General features: G+C 41.6%; 1 protein-coding gene and 1 long non-coding RNA gene across 2 annotated transcripts in view; both read right to left on the reverse strand.

The window, feature by feature from the left end:
* Positions 1-17,842, reverse strand: part of LOC145434526 (uncharacterized) — a 369,322-nt gene that overhangs the window by 99,467 nt on the left and 252,013 nt on the right. The window lies entirely within an intron of this gene.
* On the reverse strand, positions 9,555-12,550 carry LOC145437936 (uncharacterized). Its single transcript, XM_080315311.1, has 2 exons — positions 11,114-12,550; positions 9,555-10,052 (listed from the first exon to the last, which is right to left on the reverse strand). Exons 1-2 carry the CDS (start codon positions 12,283-12,285, stop codon positions 9,722-9,724), a joined length of 1,503 nt encoding a protein of 500 aa, XP_080171437.1. The 5' UTR covers positions 12,286-12,550; the 3' UTR covers positions 9,555-9,721.

Raw genomic sequence — 17,842 nt, forward strand, 5'->3', positions numbered from 1 at the left:
AAATTCGTCGACCCTGAAGTGCGACCCGTAGCTGTCAAATCAAGAAATTATAGTTCAGATGACCGAAAATTCATTGCGAGTGAGTTGCCGAAGCTGATGCTGCGTGACGGTGTAGTACAGGGGCGGGCAACTTCTCCAGTCGGTGGGCCGGATTTTGGAAAATTAGGTACTTGGCGGGCCGGATTGCTGAATCGATACATTATCCGCCCATTTATCCACATATACAAGGAATAAATCGTATTTAATGAATGTATTTTAACGACAGCAAATGTCTCTTCATAGCTATTTCTCGCCGATAATGGAGAAGACAATATGGATTTGAGAATAACATACAGGCGCCGCCATATCTGGTTCTCTCCAATCAATAAACACACGGTGCAATCCCTAATTAAGATTTCAAGGCGTTCGAGCGTTCGATAAACCCGGTAACCCTAATTTACCAAGATATCAATTCATTAGGGTTGAATAGGTGACGATATAGCGTCGCTGTTCAACTATCTGGCCTAACTAGTCTCGATATTGAATTCATGCGGCCCGCGTCCCCTACAAATTTGAAAAGTGGGCTGCGACCCGTTTTGAGTTGGCGACCACGGTGCCTTACAAAAGCCTAGAAGTGTGCCATGCTACAAGTCGGCGGTTACGGAATCAAAAATAAGAAATATCAGCCTGGTGTAAACGACCAGTGTAGTCGACAAAAATCATGATTACCACAGACGACATTATGGTTGAGTGCATCGCAAATGCCGATAATGCAAGTATTCTCGCTTCGACGAACTTACGCGTAAGCTCGCCACTCTCGCAACGCTGCCCAGTGCCCATATACGTATATCATAATCACAGTCACTAAACTTTGACGTAGCAAGCAAGTAGTGGGAAATCTCGGCAGACTGGGGCCGCAGGTCACATTATCATGTAAGACGGAAAACTGTCTGCGGGCCGCATCCGCGGGCCGTATGTTGCCTGCCCCTGGTGTCGTAGAACGTTCCGTGTGTCCCTGGCGAGCCCAGGTCTTGGTAACGAAAGATTGTCGGCACCAGAAGAGGTTAGTAATCGATTCCTCACAGACCATCAATAGGTTTACTCCTCTGGATGCATACCCTTTGCCCAAAATATAGAACATCGTGAACGACGTGGCGAAAGGAATGGTATATAGCATCATTGATTTGAAATCTGCTTACCACCAAGTACTGCTATCTGTATCCGATTGGCCCTATACTGCTTTCGAAGCTGGTGGGTCGTTGTATCAATTTTATCGTCTCTCTTTCGGGATAACCAATGGTGTAGCTGCGTTTCAGCAGTTCAGTGATAAATTCATTGCTGAGCACAAACTATGGTACTGTTGCCTATCTTGGTATCGTCACGATTCATGAGGAAAACTAAAAAGAGCACGATGAAAGGCTTCAAGCCTTCATGTCTTCTGCGACAAATTGGGGATTGACTCTCAATCAAGATAAATGTTTGTTCTCCGTGTCAAAACTCTCATTACTTGGACATTTAATATCACATAACAGAATTCAGCCGGATCCTGATCATGTTAAACCATTGCTCGACATGCCAGTTCCTAATGACGATAGCAGTTTGAAACGTTTCATGGGGATAATGGCTTACTCTTCGAAGTGGATCTCTTCTTTATCGGGGCAAATCAAACCATTATGTCAAAATTGCCGTTGATTGGCTTTCAGCTGGAAGCCAAAAATACTCTGAAAACGGATTTATTACGCGCCTGTTCAAATTGTATTTATGACGATGAGCCTTTCCAAGTTGAATGTGATGTTTCAGACCACGCCATCGGAACCATTCTGAGCCAACGGGGCACTCCAGTCGCCTTGATGTCATAAACCTTGTCTAGAAGCTAGATCATGTATCCGGCTGTTGAGAAAAAGGCGTTGGCATTCATAGAATCGGTCAGAAAATGGGGTTATCTGTTGATCAGAAACGAGTTCCAATGGATCACAGACCAGAAGGCGCATTCATTTATTTTCCGATTAAGTCACCGGGGCAAAATCAAGAACAGCAAGTTATTCATATGGAAATTAGAACTAAGCTCGTTGAAATTATTCATCTTCCTGGTAAGGAACACGTGGGTGCTGATGCACTTTTTTCGTTTGTGTTCTATTTCGTCGTCGTCTGGAATGTCGTAACGATTCCGACGCAACTGTTGAGGAGCCACCGATCCGAAGGTCATCAAAAATCAGACGAGCGCCGGAATGGTATGGTGACCGCACAACATGACTTCAGTTCAGTGGGCCGATCATTTTAGGCTGGAGAGATTGTGGTGTTATATTTATACGTTAGGTGTTTACCTTCTCTTCATTCCCGCTAGTAATTACTTCGTGCGTTTGTCTATCTATTAGTTCATCATTCTGGTTTAGGGCGTTCTGAGAGTAGCTTGTGTTTCCTGATTTACTTCTGTTTTAACGTTTATATTCTATGTAGCATAGTCTACACTTTTAGTGAATAAAAGCCTAGAAAGCCAACAAGCATAAATAATGTTCTCCCTATTGCGGCAATTCAAATGTGGCCTTTTGAGATAATAAGTTTGTACGCGTTTGGTGATTATATTGGTGAAATCATCGTAATTAACCATAGCGTTATCGATATCAATTCTGACCAGATAGTGTCCAAATATTTTCAAAAAGTAATTTTAATGCATCAAGATATCCAACCTGTTGTATGGATTGAGAGTCACATTGTTTCTTGTATTGTTAAGAGTACAAATCCAACGGCACCTAGAAGTTGGGAAGCCGAAAAAATTGTTGGAAACCTGATATGGTATACCGTTATCATTGACAGATCTAGCACAGGAGTGGCCAACTGGTTAATGGGCCACATGAGATTTACGAGCCACTGTGTGGGACACTTGAACGTTGATGACCATTTTTGATGTTCCGACTAAGCGAACCGAATTAGGTAACGTTGAAAACAATACTTTATTACTGTACGCATTAAAAGTAACAACGTATATGTTCATGTCTTGGACGCGCCAGGCGCGAAATATTTTCAAAGGTAATGAATGAATTCCATGAACAATAATGTTCTTACATATATTGCGGGTCGCCTCTGTATAACATTGGAATCATTTGACAAGGATAGGAATATTGGGCGCTTAGAAGTATCAATAACGAAGATTTCGGCGAACCTTTGTCAAGCATTTTCTACAAAGATTTCATCCGTGACGATGGTACTGCGAGTGCACACATGAAGTTGCATGTTTGCATGATCTTTAGTTACAAAGATAGTTGGAGTCAATGATGTTAGTTATGCGTATTTTTAATTTTCAGGGGGACTCCAATGCTGAAAGCGAGGAATAGGGGGCCACTAATTGCGCGAAATGCTAAGAAACATTTCAAGTCGAATAAATCTGCTACAAAATATTCTACTTTAATGTCAATTGGCATATACGAACATCTACGAAAATATGGCTGGCCCCTTGCTACGTCACAGCGTCGAAGCTGATGTTTCAGTTGTCAACATCTCAAATTTCGAGGCCAGGCTAATCAATATTGGGTAGGCCTTGCAATTTCATCTGAGTAATTACTTGTTTTGATGCTATTACTGTAATTTCGCGGTACCTCGCGGGCCACACAAAACGTTCTTTCGGGCTTAGGGTTGGTCGCCGCTGAACTAACATGGTGTTATGATGGTAATACGTTGAGGTCATCGACTGTGCTATTTTGCTGACTGCATCTCTCATACTCGTAACAGAAAATATCAACGCATATCTGTACATACCGTTAATCCCTTGTGACGAAATACGCAAGCTGCTATCTTTGAAGAGGGGATTGCAGCAACAACCGAGTGTATATATTCATTTTGAAGTAAAGTCACGGTACCACAGTTGTTGTACATATATATACCAGTATAACGGCTATAAGAGAGATGTCGTAGGATCGTTGCTAAAACGAAGGTTAGTGTGTGCGACAATTAGTCAGCGATGAGGTTGAACAATTAGGACAGTATATCAAAGACATTTTGTCACAATTTGCAGAAATACGTTCTCATCTCAATTGCCGTACTGTCGTCGAACAGGTGGTAACAGCTTTGAGTTCAAGAAAGAAACATAAAAGCAGTGGTTCTCAACCTTTTTTGACACGCGCCCCCCTTGGAGATGGTCAAAAAAATCACGCCCTCCTGACCCCACTTGCATTTATCGTCATGTCAAAAAGAGCACATCATCTAATAGAGGTGGGCAACGTTTTTGATAATCACGGCCGCATTTCGATTGCTTATGTAGCGTAAGGCCGCATTCCAGGGCATAGCCGCAATGAACGATCTGGACGCAAAATTCTTATGGTAAACTGTCCATATCCAATCCGGTGAACTCCGGACTATTCTACTTTTCACAATGGCCTATTATTGTACGCACCGAAATCGCGAGTGGCAACGTTATGAATTGTTGCCGTGAGGTGCATATTGTCACGCGGAGCGCGAAAATTTTTCAGGTCCGCGAACGAACTGTTATTTCTTGCCAATTCCCATTCCGGCTCAGATTAAGAAGGGCGCTACTGCATTAAAATCGAAAAATGAAGTCTTGTTGAATTACGCGGAGGGCGAAGAAAATTTCAAGATTAATTAAAATCTCTCGAAAATGCGGGAGTGAATTCGTAATTGCAATTTGCATGTCTACGGCCGCCAACACATACTAATTGAATTAGGCGTCGACGGCCGCTCAAATTCCCTTCTACGGCCGCAGGCTACCCACCCCTGATCTAATAGTATACATAAGGTATATCTTACGCCAATTTTGAATCTGCATTCCAGTTGTTGAGTCTTTTACATGACAAATTTCTCGAAACTTGTTTATAAATAACAAAAAAAAACATTGAACAAGATATCCGTTAATTAATTTCAAGGTAGGTCACCCTGAGACTAATCATGATGCTGGTAGTGAGTACAGAGAGCAAGGCGTCGTTCTGTCCTGCCAGGCTAAAGTTGATCAGTTTTGGAAATTAATTACATTGTGTTGATTTATAGCCTAATTGAGGGCGAAACTGGGTAACCTATGTTGCATTCAAGTCTGTCTTAGGCAGTGCAGTTCGCAAGCTACTAACAACAGCTGCCCAGCGCGACAAGCTTTAGGCTACTGTCAAAGCTATGAAGCAATGAATGACGTACACGTGGGAATTGCTCTCTATATCTCCAACGAATTTCAAAAATTTGCTCAAATCAAGTTGAAATCAGACTATACTCCGTTGAGCGCGGTTGCTAGAGTTTGTATTTTGCAAGCTTTCTTGAATATGGAATAAATTTCATCTTCATTATTCGTCTTCTCATAATGGATGTGAAACACATGTTCAGACACGTACAATTTATACTGACTTTGTCCATTTCTCGCGCCCCCCCCCCCCCCCTATACTGACTTCGTCAATTTTTCGCGCCCCCCTGAAAGCCTCCCGCGCCCCCCAGGTTGAGAACCCCATGATAAAAGTAAATGTGAATAATGTTCAAGCTGTTCATGATAGTGACCAACATGATCGACGGACCCTTCAAGTTCACAAAGCCATCAATCCGTTAGAGTTAAAGAATACTATTTTGTTGAATGTAGCGTAGCCACAAACAGCCGTACCATACATATTATGACATTACCTCCTTGGACTATACCAACTGACAAACCATTAACTCGTCGCATAGTGGAAATATCACACATCGTGATCTGTATTCGTAATCTATTACAGGGGCGGGCAACTTCTCCAGTCGGCGGGCCGGATATAGGAAAATTAAATACTTGGCGGGCCGGATTGCTGAATCGATACATTTTTCGCCATTCATCCACATATTCAAGGAATAAATCGTATTTAATGAATGTATTTTAACGACAGCAATGTAACTTCAAAGCCATTTCTCGCCAATAATGACGAAGACAATGTGGATTTGAGAACAGCATTGCCATACAGGCACCACTATGTTTGTTTCTTTCTGATCGATCACCACGGTGCAATCCCTAATTAAGATTTCAAGGCGTTCGATAAGCCCCGTACCACAAATTCACCAATATATCTCTTCAATAGGGTTTACTACAGGTATGACCAACCTTTTTGCCATTCACGGCCGCATTTCGACTACTCATGTAGCCTACGGCCGCATTCCAGGGCATAGTCGTAATGAACTATATCTGGACGCCAAATACACATGCTATAGTCCATGTCCTTTTCCGGTTAGCTTCGGACTTATCCATCTAATCACATAGGCTTACTATACGCACCGACTTCGCGAGTGGTCACTGGTGACTGGTCATGGTTATGTTATGGGCCGTACATAATCGCGCTAGGCGCGAAAAATCTGATTCACCTATGAATTTCGTGACAAATAATAGTATTTTTCATGTTATTTCTCATCCAATGTCATCAGATTCAACTGTAGATTTGATGGAGGGTGCGTTTTTAAAAATTTTAGGACAAGATATCAATGATGATGCATCTTCGGGTGGGCCAATTATAATTAGTCACTTGGTTGCATGCTATTATTTCTTGACCTACCATCAAGTTTGTCCGTATAGTGAGGAGTACAAGACTCCGAGTTGGTATTTCTATATGAGGCGCATCATTTTCCTCTGCTGTTCACGTCTGTACTGTGGGGCTATGATTGCAAAGGGCGCCACTATAATAAAATCGGTAAACGAAGTCACATTGAATTGAAGGAAATTTCAAGATTGATTAGGATCTCTCAAAAAATCGAGACTCAATTTGTAAATTCAAATTGCATGTCGACGGCCGCCCGCACAAACGGTACTAATTGAATTGTCCACAAATTTCCCTTCCACGGCCGCAGGTTGGCCACCCTGGTTTAGTAGGTGACGAGATATAGCGTGGTTGTTCAACTGTGTGGCCTATTTTATCTCGATATTGAATTCAGGCGGCCCGCGGCCTCTACAAAATTTGAAAGTGGCCCGCCACCCGTTTCGAGTTGGCGACCCCTGGCATAAGCGATGTCTTACAAAAGCCTAGAAGTGTGTCGTGCTACAAGTCGACGGTTACGGAATCAAAAATATGAAATATCGGCCTAGTGTAAATGACCATTGTAGTCGACAAGCACCATCATTACCACAAATGACATTAGGGTTGAGTACATCGTAAATGCCGATAATGCAAGTCTTCTCGCTTCGACTAACTTACGAGTAAGCACCACCCTCGCTCACTACGCAGTGCGCATACATGTGTATAATAACATACAGTCACTAACATTTGACGTTTACGCAAGTAGCAGGGAATCTCTGAATACTGGGGCCGCGGGCCACATTATCATGTAAGACAGAAAACTGTCCGCGGGCCGGATCCGGCCCGCGGGCCGTATGTTGCCCACCCCTGTATTACACAGATGCAGTAAATATATAATGTCTGGGACTTTGTAATGAGTTTGTAACCAAGACTCAATTGTCAGAATAATATCATGCTGTTTTAGCAGTGTGGGCTACTTACTATAGACATTAAGGTCATTATTCATATCCCAGACAAAAAATCAAGCGGCTGATACTGAATGCATACCGCAGTATGCAGGCTTTCTCTGGGATTTTAACTAAAGGGGGGGAAAAATCTGATATATCAATTGACAATGTGAGAATATTTATAGTTAGAGTAATGGGATGATTCCCCGTTGATAGTTTAAGGTTCATGATTAACAGCATACAAAAAACACAATGTAGATCAAGGTTCTTAAACTTTATTTGAAATTTTATTGAAGAAAAAATATCAATTTTTTCGTACAATCAGTATATGAACTGTATTGATGCCCGAAAAGCGCCATAATAATGAGAGGAAGGATGGTATGAACCCCCAATCTACATTTAAAAAGTAATCATCATCAATCTAAAATAGTGTTTCCCAACGTGGGCGATATTGTCCATCTGTGGTCGATTTTGAGAACAGGGGTTGAAAATACCAAATTAGGCGACTGGGGGGCGATACGGACAGAAAATATTGGAACGTCAGTAATATTTATCTAATCAACACGGCGAAAAATGCACGTGAAAACGGCTTATTCTGCATGTGACGCGAAAAAAAGGACAACTCAACGGAAAGTATACGCGGAAACCGGTTTTCATAGCATCTACTCGGATAAATTACATTTTTAAGTCATTTCACCAGCGGAGATTTAGTTCAATAATTGTCCAGTTTTTATACCTCCTTTCACGGATTTCGTAATAAGGGGGGGGGGGGGGGATGAAAATTTGTGCCGAACTGTAATGGGGCGACGAGTCAAAAAAGGTCGGGATTCTAAATCATCGACAATCTGTACTTGCAATAGTCCTATTTGTGCGTTGTATGGATGAAACTAAAATGTTGTGATTGCATTTTAGAGTTGCTTTAAATAGTTGAAAAATAGTCGATGCGCTTGAATCGCATTACATTGACTGATATTTCATTTTGTTGGCCCCGTACGCGTTCGACGCTGTGTACGACGTCAAATGCATTTCCATCAAGCTTAACACGCCAATTCACTGTAAATCAGAGGTTATCAACACGTGGCCCGATGACCGCATGAGGCCTGCGATCTACATTCAACTTCAAGAAGAACGCTAAGTGAAGCATTTTGAAATCCTGAAATTGATTTCAGTTTCGAATTATAGTTGTTGTTGTTTCAATCTATACTCATGTGCCAAATGTAACTACTCCCCACAGACTGAAACGGCTTCGGGGGTGGCAACAGCATTCTGAGGGAAGTCAGGGGATACGAATGGGCAATGGACATATTACCTTGATGTGCAATTGCCAAGACACCGTCAAAACTGAGACGCTTAGAAAGCGGCTTGGTACATCACCCCAGGATTAAGCTTTTGGGGTGGGGTAGTTTTTCAGCTAGTACAGTGTCTCATGAGCCCTAATATAGGCTTACCATACGTCCTCTTTTAAGACGATTCATCCTCTTTTTTGGCTGTTTTAAAAGTGTCCTTGGAGGACGCCCTTTTGTCCTATTTTTTGAGATTTCGTCCTCTTTTTTGAAAATTTAGGTCAGCTTTAGAGCAAATTGCGACATGCCGCAAATTAGCACAGAAGTGAAGCTCCGGCGTGTGTTTTGGAGTGAAAAACGGTGATGTTAGGTCTGAGCGAAAAGATGATTTTTTTTTAGTCAACCGATCACAAAGCGGGAAAAATTAACCGGTTTTTGAGAATTCTAGTCCGGTTTTGCAAGTTGCATATTTCTGAAAAAGTGTCCTCTTTTTAGATTTCCAAAATATGGTAAGCCTACCTAATATCGATCGCTTGGTTGCCGAAAATCGCTCTTAGGTATCGTGCGTAGCCCGTAGTTCGAAATAAAAGAATATTGATGATCATGATATTTTTTGTCGAATTGCATTTCATTATTAAAATACTACTTTTTCTGGTGACTATTCTCGCCTCCCATGTCAGAGAGAACAGCGTTTCACTGACGTAAAGATTTAGAAACGTGGTTGCGAAAAGTGTGGCCTATAGTGACTCGACATCTTGATTCGTGCAGCCCGCGGTCTCTACGAAATTTCCAACGTGACCCAACGCCACCAGTTTTGAGTTGGCGACCACTGCTGTAAATGTATTTTCATCAAACCTCTAGCACGCCAATTCTCCGTTAACACAATGTAATAAATCATGTTTCAATTGTATCGATGAAAACATTTCCTCGAATTATGTAAAAGACACACTTTCCAATAGCGATGATATTTTCTAGTACGAGGGTGCATCTCAACTGAGTTTTTCCATGAATTGTCGCCTCCTTATTCTTGTCATTCCTCGACATATGTGAATGTTTTTCAACGAAATTCCTCGCACGTATATATATCGCACTCATACCCTTTCACTTCATCATGACTCTTGCTGTGTCTTGGACTGAGCATTGAATGCTGTCGCACGTACCTCACACATACGCATGCATACAGTCGGTATTTCATTTTCGTATGGGCGGAATAGTGACTTATAAGGGTAGACTTTTTCGTAAAGACCTTTCCGCATATCTCGCACTCGTATTCATTTGTTTTAAGGTGTTCCGCCTCCACGTGTGATTTAATGTACGATCTCAAACGAAATGCTTTACCGCAAATTTCACACCTATGTTCCTTCTCTCCTGTGTGAATCGAATAGTGGCTTTTCAGTAGCCATGTGTGCCGTGTGGATCGAATGATGTTTTTTCAAATCACCCTTCGCTACGAAATCCTTCCCGCAGACATGGCATTGACAGTCCTTCGTCCCGGCGTGAATGAAATAATGACGTTTCAGGTGAGCATTTTGTCGAAAACGTTTTCCACATACATGGCATTCATGATATTTGGCTTGTGTATGAATCAACGAGTGTGTTTTCAAATTACTCTTTAAAACGAAACCTCTCCCGCATACCGAACATACGTGATCTTTCACGTCGGTGTGAATATCACATAATGGTAGTTCAAGTGACCTTTTCGTCCGAAATCTTTCCCGCATCTATCACACTCGTAATTCGTTGATCCAACATGCATAAAATAATGTGTTTGCAAATGACCCTTTGCTGTGAAACCTTTACCACATATATCACACTTGAACTCTTTAAATTTGTCATGACGTTTCTTGTGTTTTTTTCATCTCGTATTCAGTGATGAATCGTTTCGCACATACACCGCACTCGAACTCTTTCAATCGTGCGCAGTTCACAGTTCAAAATAAAATGAAATTGATGATCACGATAATTTTCGGTCGAAAAGTAGTTATTTAATAAAAAATACTTTGAGTAGATATTCCCGTAGCCTTGTTAAAGAGAACAGCGTTGGACTGAAATACAGAGTTACAAACGTGGTTGTTAAACAAAGTGTGACCTATTTTGTCTCGATATTGCGATTCATGCGACCGGCGACATCGACCAAATTTCATGTGACCCACGACCCTTTCCAATTGGCGGCCCTTGCTGTAAATGCATTTTCATTAAACCTAGGGAAAACCAATCTTCTGTATAAGTTGTATTAATCCAAACGTTTTCTCAAATTATGTAAAACACACATTTACTGGCAGCGATGATATTTTCTAGTACGAAGACCAATCTTCACTGGTTTGTTCATTGAATTGTCGTCTTCATATTTTTGCCGTGTCCATAATTTCTGAAATGGCGCACAAGTCGATGTTTTACAACGAAATTCTTCGCGCGTATACATCTCACTCATATTGTTCCACTTCATCATGAATCTTGTTTTGTGTTGGATTCGACATTGAATGGTGTCACATGCACCTCACACATACGCATGCTTACTGTCGGTTTTTTCTTTTGCGTGTGGACGGAATAGTGACTTATGAGATGAGACGTTTTCGTAAACCCCTTTCCGCATATCTCGCACTCGTATTCCTTTGTTTTCAGGTGTACTGTCTTCATGTGTAATTTAAGGTACGATCTTAAACGAAATGCTTTACCGCAAATGTCACACTCATGTTCCTTCTCTCCGGTGTGAATCGAATAGTGGTTTCTAAATAGGCATTGTTTACCGAAACTCTTTCCGCATACATGACACACATAATCTTTCGCGCCCGTGTGGATCGAATGATGTTTTTTCAAATCACACTTTGCTACGAAATCCTTTCCGCAGACATGACATCCGTAATCCTTCGTCCCGGCGTGAGTGAAATAATGACGTTTCATGTCAACATTGTGTCGAAAACGTTTTCCACATACATGGCATTCGTGATCTTTGGCTAGTGTATGAATCAACGAGTGTGTTTTCAAATTACTCTTTAAAACGAAACCTCTCCCGCATATCGAACATATTTGATCTTTCACGCCGGCGTGAATCAAATAATGGTAGTTCAATTGACCTTTTCGTCCGAAACCTTTCCCGCATATATCACATTCGTAATTCGTTGATCCGACATGCATAAAATAATGTGTTTGCAAATGAACCTTTGCTGTGAAACCTTTACCACATATATCGCACATGAACTCTTTAAATCTGTCGTGACATTTCATGTGGTTTTTCAACTCGTATTCGGTGATGAATCGTTGGGCACATACACCGCACTCGAACTCGTTCAAGCCGAGATGTCTTTTCATGTGTGTTTTCAAATGTGATTTCTTGGTAAATAGTCTTCCACATATATCGCACTTGTGGTTTTTCATATCCTTATGGCATGAAGTATGAAATAATTGGGTACTCCTTTGCAAAAATCTTTTTCCGCATATGTCGCACTCAAACTCCTTAGCTCCGGTGTGAATATTCATATGGACTCTCATGCAAGACTTGGTCTTGAAGCATTTTCCACAGACCTCGCAGACATTGCCATTGCTGCCTACGAGATGTTGAAAATGGGGCTCCATCATTTTAAACTCGGTAGGAATACTTTGTTGCAGCGATGCTCGTGCCATTTAATGCAGAGGCCTTTCCTTCAATGCGGTCGCAACTAATTTCGCGAATAATAGGTTTGATGCTGCGTGTTAAAATCTAGAAAAGATAACTGCATGTAATGTGGCTTTTCGAATTTCAGAATATCACTATCTTCACACAGCATTGCCAGAACAGGTTACAATAGTCATGAATTCATACACAGTCTAACATTGCATGGTCGCCATGCAAATCTTCTTGTGACAATGCTGTGGATCTATGTAAATGGAATTTTGAACTTGCCGGCATCACAAGTAAGTGATTTTACTTCTAAAAGCTTTGAAATGAAAATCGCAGTATTATATAAACGTGAATACCCGAGGGCTGTTCACAAGTAGCATTGTCAGGGCTGTGCTAGTTGGCTTCATAGCAAGGGCATTGTTGCGTATTGTATCAGAGACAGTCGCAAGGATTTTATTACCAACGCAAAGCTCTCTAGTAGTCCAGCTGATTGGTTCTCAACCGCCGGTCCGTGGCAAATTTCCTACCGGTCCGCGCAGTATATCAGAATTTGATATCTCAATTCAAAATGAAAGAAGATGAACGCTTATCCACTAATCAGTGAAATAAAACATCAAAACATAAATTTATTCATGAGTTACGAACGTATTTTCAGCATTATGTCGCAATAGAGCAGTGGCTCTGAAACCGGCGGCGTGAACGCATCATGAGTGGGCAACCAAGTCGCCCGAGAGAAATGATGTTTCTTAAATTCGGAATGAATATATTTTGCGTTGTAACTTACAACTTCCTACAACGACAATAATCGTGATTAAATCGTGATTTTAAATGTAATAGTTACTTCGGTCCGTCCATACAACTATGGTAGCATTCAAAACAAAATTCAATTTAACACAAACATGTTAAGACATGTCTCTTTCAAATCAGGTATCTTATATATTTAAAGTGAAGGGGCTTACACGGTCTAACTCCTGGTATAGTAAACTAGGACACATTTTGCAGAATGCCATTTATTATATGCCGATTTTTTGCAGCCCGAAAGTACTCAATTGAATTATTCTCTCGTCGAACACCTGCGATCCGTTGAGAAAAATAGTTTATAACTTAAAGAAGTGACAAGTTTGAATGGCGTGCGGCCCGCGCTATTGGTTTTCTACTTAGCCTATGATCATGTACCTTGGAGCCAAGCTCAAGTCGGATTAAAGATGGTATCAGATCCGATCGATAAAATATGTATATGCTACTTTCTACCATCACACACGATTACGTTTGTAAACTTATAAAACTCATTATTTTTCATTCAGGTAATAATTATTACCCTGTGCACAGTCCGAATATCATATCCGAGAAGTTTTTTTTAACAGTCATAACCGTCCACGACATCAAACTATGTGTTGTGATTGCAATCATTGTGGTTGTTCTTTTCAAAATAATTTTCGTATCACGATAAGGGGCCCTCGAAATATTTTAGTATCATGAAGGGTGCGTGTCTAAAAGGTTTCAGAACCACTGCAAGAGAGAGCTCATAGTCTACTTTGGGCGTAAGCCACAATGATGCAACAGCTTTACGAAACCGTGTAAATATAGGAGAATTTATTAGTGAAAGCCGCCGATTTAAAAAAAAGCGTCACTAAATTTTGACCGTACGATTTGACAACACTATAATGGAGTTCTATAACAAATAGAATCGAGTTTACTTTCAAGGGATATCGAGAAATGATGATCACGTTAGTGTAGCCTACTTAGTGGTCTCTGACATGACTTCGCAAGCTTCGCCTTCTGTAGACAAGAATGGAATCACTCATTTATAACTACTAATAGGCAGGGCCCTAGCAGCACTTCGTCATCCCCAAAACCGTTGGTATTGGGCCTCCCACAGGATGATAAACCGGACTTCTGGGAGGGGGGGGGCTTCACATTTACCGGGAGAGCTGAGCGAGTTGTATTTGAAAAGGTAGGACCCCTCAATAATGTTCAACATCTTCGGGAGTATACCCGTTTGCAGGAACGAAACAGCACTTCGTCAGGCCCCCATAGGGTGGGGCTCCCATAGGGGCTCCCATGGGCTCCCATAGGGTGATAAACCGACTCCGCCTCCCATCATGCTGTTCACTTTTGTCACGAAATTAGCTGTACCGCTTCGTGAGCCAGCGCCAGGCGCGAAAATCTTCGATATTTCACGATAAAATCGGTCAATGAGATCGGGAATTGCATATATATTGCTATCAATTTCATGTCCTCTCTGCTCACGTTATCAGATTTACCGTTGCCGCTGGGTGAGCTGTCGTGGAAACTGTAAGGCCCGTAAATAATAATTAAACATTTTCGCGCGGGTGGACCCGTTCATATGACTTCTTTACATTATTTCGTGACCTCCTGTCTGCTATATCAAAAAATATAGAGTCGGCCAAACGTGCTAAACTAAAAGACGCACACGATTTCAAATTGGTAGCTCTTCACGGGCATATACTTTTCCCTGCGGGATGAAATTCGTCTTCTAAGGTTCAGATTGCCTAGACAGGAACATTCGGCGCCAGTCATATAGGCGCCTATGGACAATTAAACCTATATGTATTTTGTATATATAACGAAATTTTCGGTCAGCGTAAGGGCAGTCCTTTTCGGTCAAGGTTTTTACGCTATGCAGATCGTTCTGGCACACTTCTTGGAGTCGCATGTAATATGTCCTAAATCTTTATATATCTTGGTTCGTCGTGTCGCGGTATTGGCCAACGCCGATACGTCAATTTCTATAACTCTTGCGTGTTTTTTTTTCTTTTGGAAAGAGTACCAAATAATTAAGATATTTGGCTCCTTGAAATCGCGCCCAGCGCGAAAAATCTTTGCAAAGTTGCATAAACTTTCAAAAAATACTCGATAATTTATGCTAATTCACGAAATCATTTTGGACCCCCTTCGTTGCGGACCACCCTATTATGCATGAAGCTAACTGCATAAAAAATCAACACTAAACGAGCCTGCACCTTGACAATCTAGAATAGTTTTCTTGCTTTTTTAAAAAAGTTCTCTCGAAATACCCTGCTTTCCGTTTGTCAATATTCAGTGACTCTCTGCTGTGAGCTCGATCGGCGATCACATAACATCGAGAGCGAAATACACTATATAGGCCAGGGGTTCTCAGCCGCTCTTCGCCCGTGGCCCATTTTCCGGTTTGAAAATGTTCTGTGGCCCACCTCTTATTCATCCTAAAGTCATATAGTCCCGTTCAAGGCATGGTCATCGCTGGCGCCGATATGCCTATTTCTCCAAATATGCGCATTTTCTCTAACTGATCATTACACATGTAGATCTTCATATAGATGAAATCGCGCGAAGCGCGACGAAAATTTTCAAGTAGAGTAAATCTCCTCCAACAAACAAACGACCAACCAACGAAATTTGGGCCCTTTTGAGCTCCCCCCAATTGGGAGTTTTAGGTGCGGCAGTTACGGCCCTGGTAGATCATATAACTCTTGCGTAGGCCTACATTAATATGGCGGCTGTTCCACTCACGTTGCGAAACCCAATAATCTAATCCCCGCCTCCACTAGGTGATTGAGTTTTAGTTCCACTATGGTGGGATTGGGGCTGGTCGAGCTTCAAACAATTCTTTTGTGAAAGGGATACTACACAGATGTGGAGAAAGAATATTTTAATGTTCAAGCTGTACAATGTAGGCCTACGTATAGTGTGTCCTGTATCTACTGAAGTTGCGATGTCAATCATTCCATATCAATCTTACGTTATCTACAAGGATTTCAGGGCCAGAAATTTTAAACCAGCTCCAATACATTACGATTCGTTGCGGTGGTGCCGTTTACTTCGATAGGAAGTTGATTATTGATTATAAATTGCGATTATGGCTATTTTGATATTACAATATTACGACCTGCCAAGGCACCGTATATCTTCTTCAAATACACTTCTGTCCCAGTTTAATGCACACCCTTTGCAACGGCATACGACACACGACCCTGCTGGAATACTTGGTCACTTCAGCACTAACTTCAAGTTAATTTATAATAGAAATTATTTTCGTTGCCGTCAACCGTAGGTTGTCGTAGCCGGTGGATAAAAGCCACCGTCTCCCCTCCCATTTACGACCTGTAGCCTACATTGTGAATCCATACGTGCCACTACGTCCCGTTAGAGTCGGATGAAAAACCTAAGGTAGTCTACGTATAATTTGATAATATGAATATATTTTTGGAAGAATAACATAACAAATATAACCAAATTTTCACTAGTTCTACAATATTCCAAATAGCTCTGTGGCTCACCTAAAATGCTCCTGTGGCCCACCAGTGGGCCATGGCCCACCCTTTGAGAACCCCTGATATAGGCTATTGGTCAGGGGTTCTCAACTTCACATGTACAACGGGCCGCATCTTGCCCGCAAAAGACGCTGCGGGCCGCAAAACATTATTACCATGCATTTGTGAGCTTCTATCAAATTTAGGCTAGTGGAGCCTATTTATTAGTCGTATACGGGCGTCTAGTCCATTTTATTGCATTTCAATGCATTATTGGTCACTTGGAGAGCGTTCGTAAGTTTTCAATCGCTATTTTTGCGAGAATATGTATCTTCCAGCGTCGCAAGTAAATCACCTCATGGAGCGTGTGTTGCATTCATTTCCAAGTCGGTATATTTACCTTATTATTATTATTACACGCGGTATTACTGTGACGCTTATCACCGTTTAGGACTTGTGCGTCACAACACAGGCACTTTTGTGTTACAACAGAGGCCATTATTTATTTGAGCTCTCAGTGAAATGAGAAGAAGTCTGGTTTCGGTATCATTTCAGAGCAAACCAATCAACCCATGCCTTTCCTTCCATGGCTGGAGCCCTCCACCAATAGTTACATAAGTAAACTTATTCAAATTGATGTTTTTCGTTGGTCAACTCCCCACGTTTGCCATGCCAGCATTCCTTCTGCAAATATGTCCACTCTGATAAAAGGCACCAAGAAAATTAGCTATGCAATGTCTCTGAAGTCGGTGGATTCGTCCAATGCTATGCTAAAGTAGTATATGCAGCAACTTGTTTCAGAACATACGATAAAATGTCGACGGGCTACTCGTCTTGTCACGTTTGAATCGGACAACTTTAGCTTCAAAATTTGTCGGGTAATGTTGTCGTTGCTGCTAAGCAGTGTTACCTCTAACTTTGACGAGTCTGCCCACACTCATCAACTTACTGCGCAGACCCTTGGACAACCGTGCGTAAAGACTATAAAAAGGTCCTCATTTCGGATTTCTGTGCGCACAGATCGTGTCAGCACTGCGCATTTGCACGCGTGCCCAGATTGGAGGAAACATTGCTGCAAAGTCCCGGAAACAGAGAATATTCGCACTGTATGTTAAAGTATTAGTGAAATCACATCTTCTCTAGCAGATTTCTTGGGTTTAGCGATATTCCAAAGCGTCTGTAACGTCGTCGGCAATTTTAAAAATTCCTCGAACTACGGATTACTGGGCTTGATGCCTAGGTAGTAGGTAATAACGTTTTTTCCAAGATCAGGAGATATGTAACCTATAATAAACATTAGTTGTATCGTTTTAACCTTCTACGCTTC

The sequence above is a fragment of the Botryllus schlosseri genome, chromosome 1, assembly GCF_051294905.1.
Source record: "Botryllus schlosseri isolate E-star chromosome 1, Bs_hap1, whole genome shotgun sequence".
Lineage (NCBI taxonomy): Eukaryota > Metazoa > Chordata > Ascidiacea > Stolidobranchia > Styelidae > Botryllus > Botryllus schlosseri.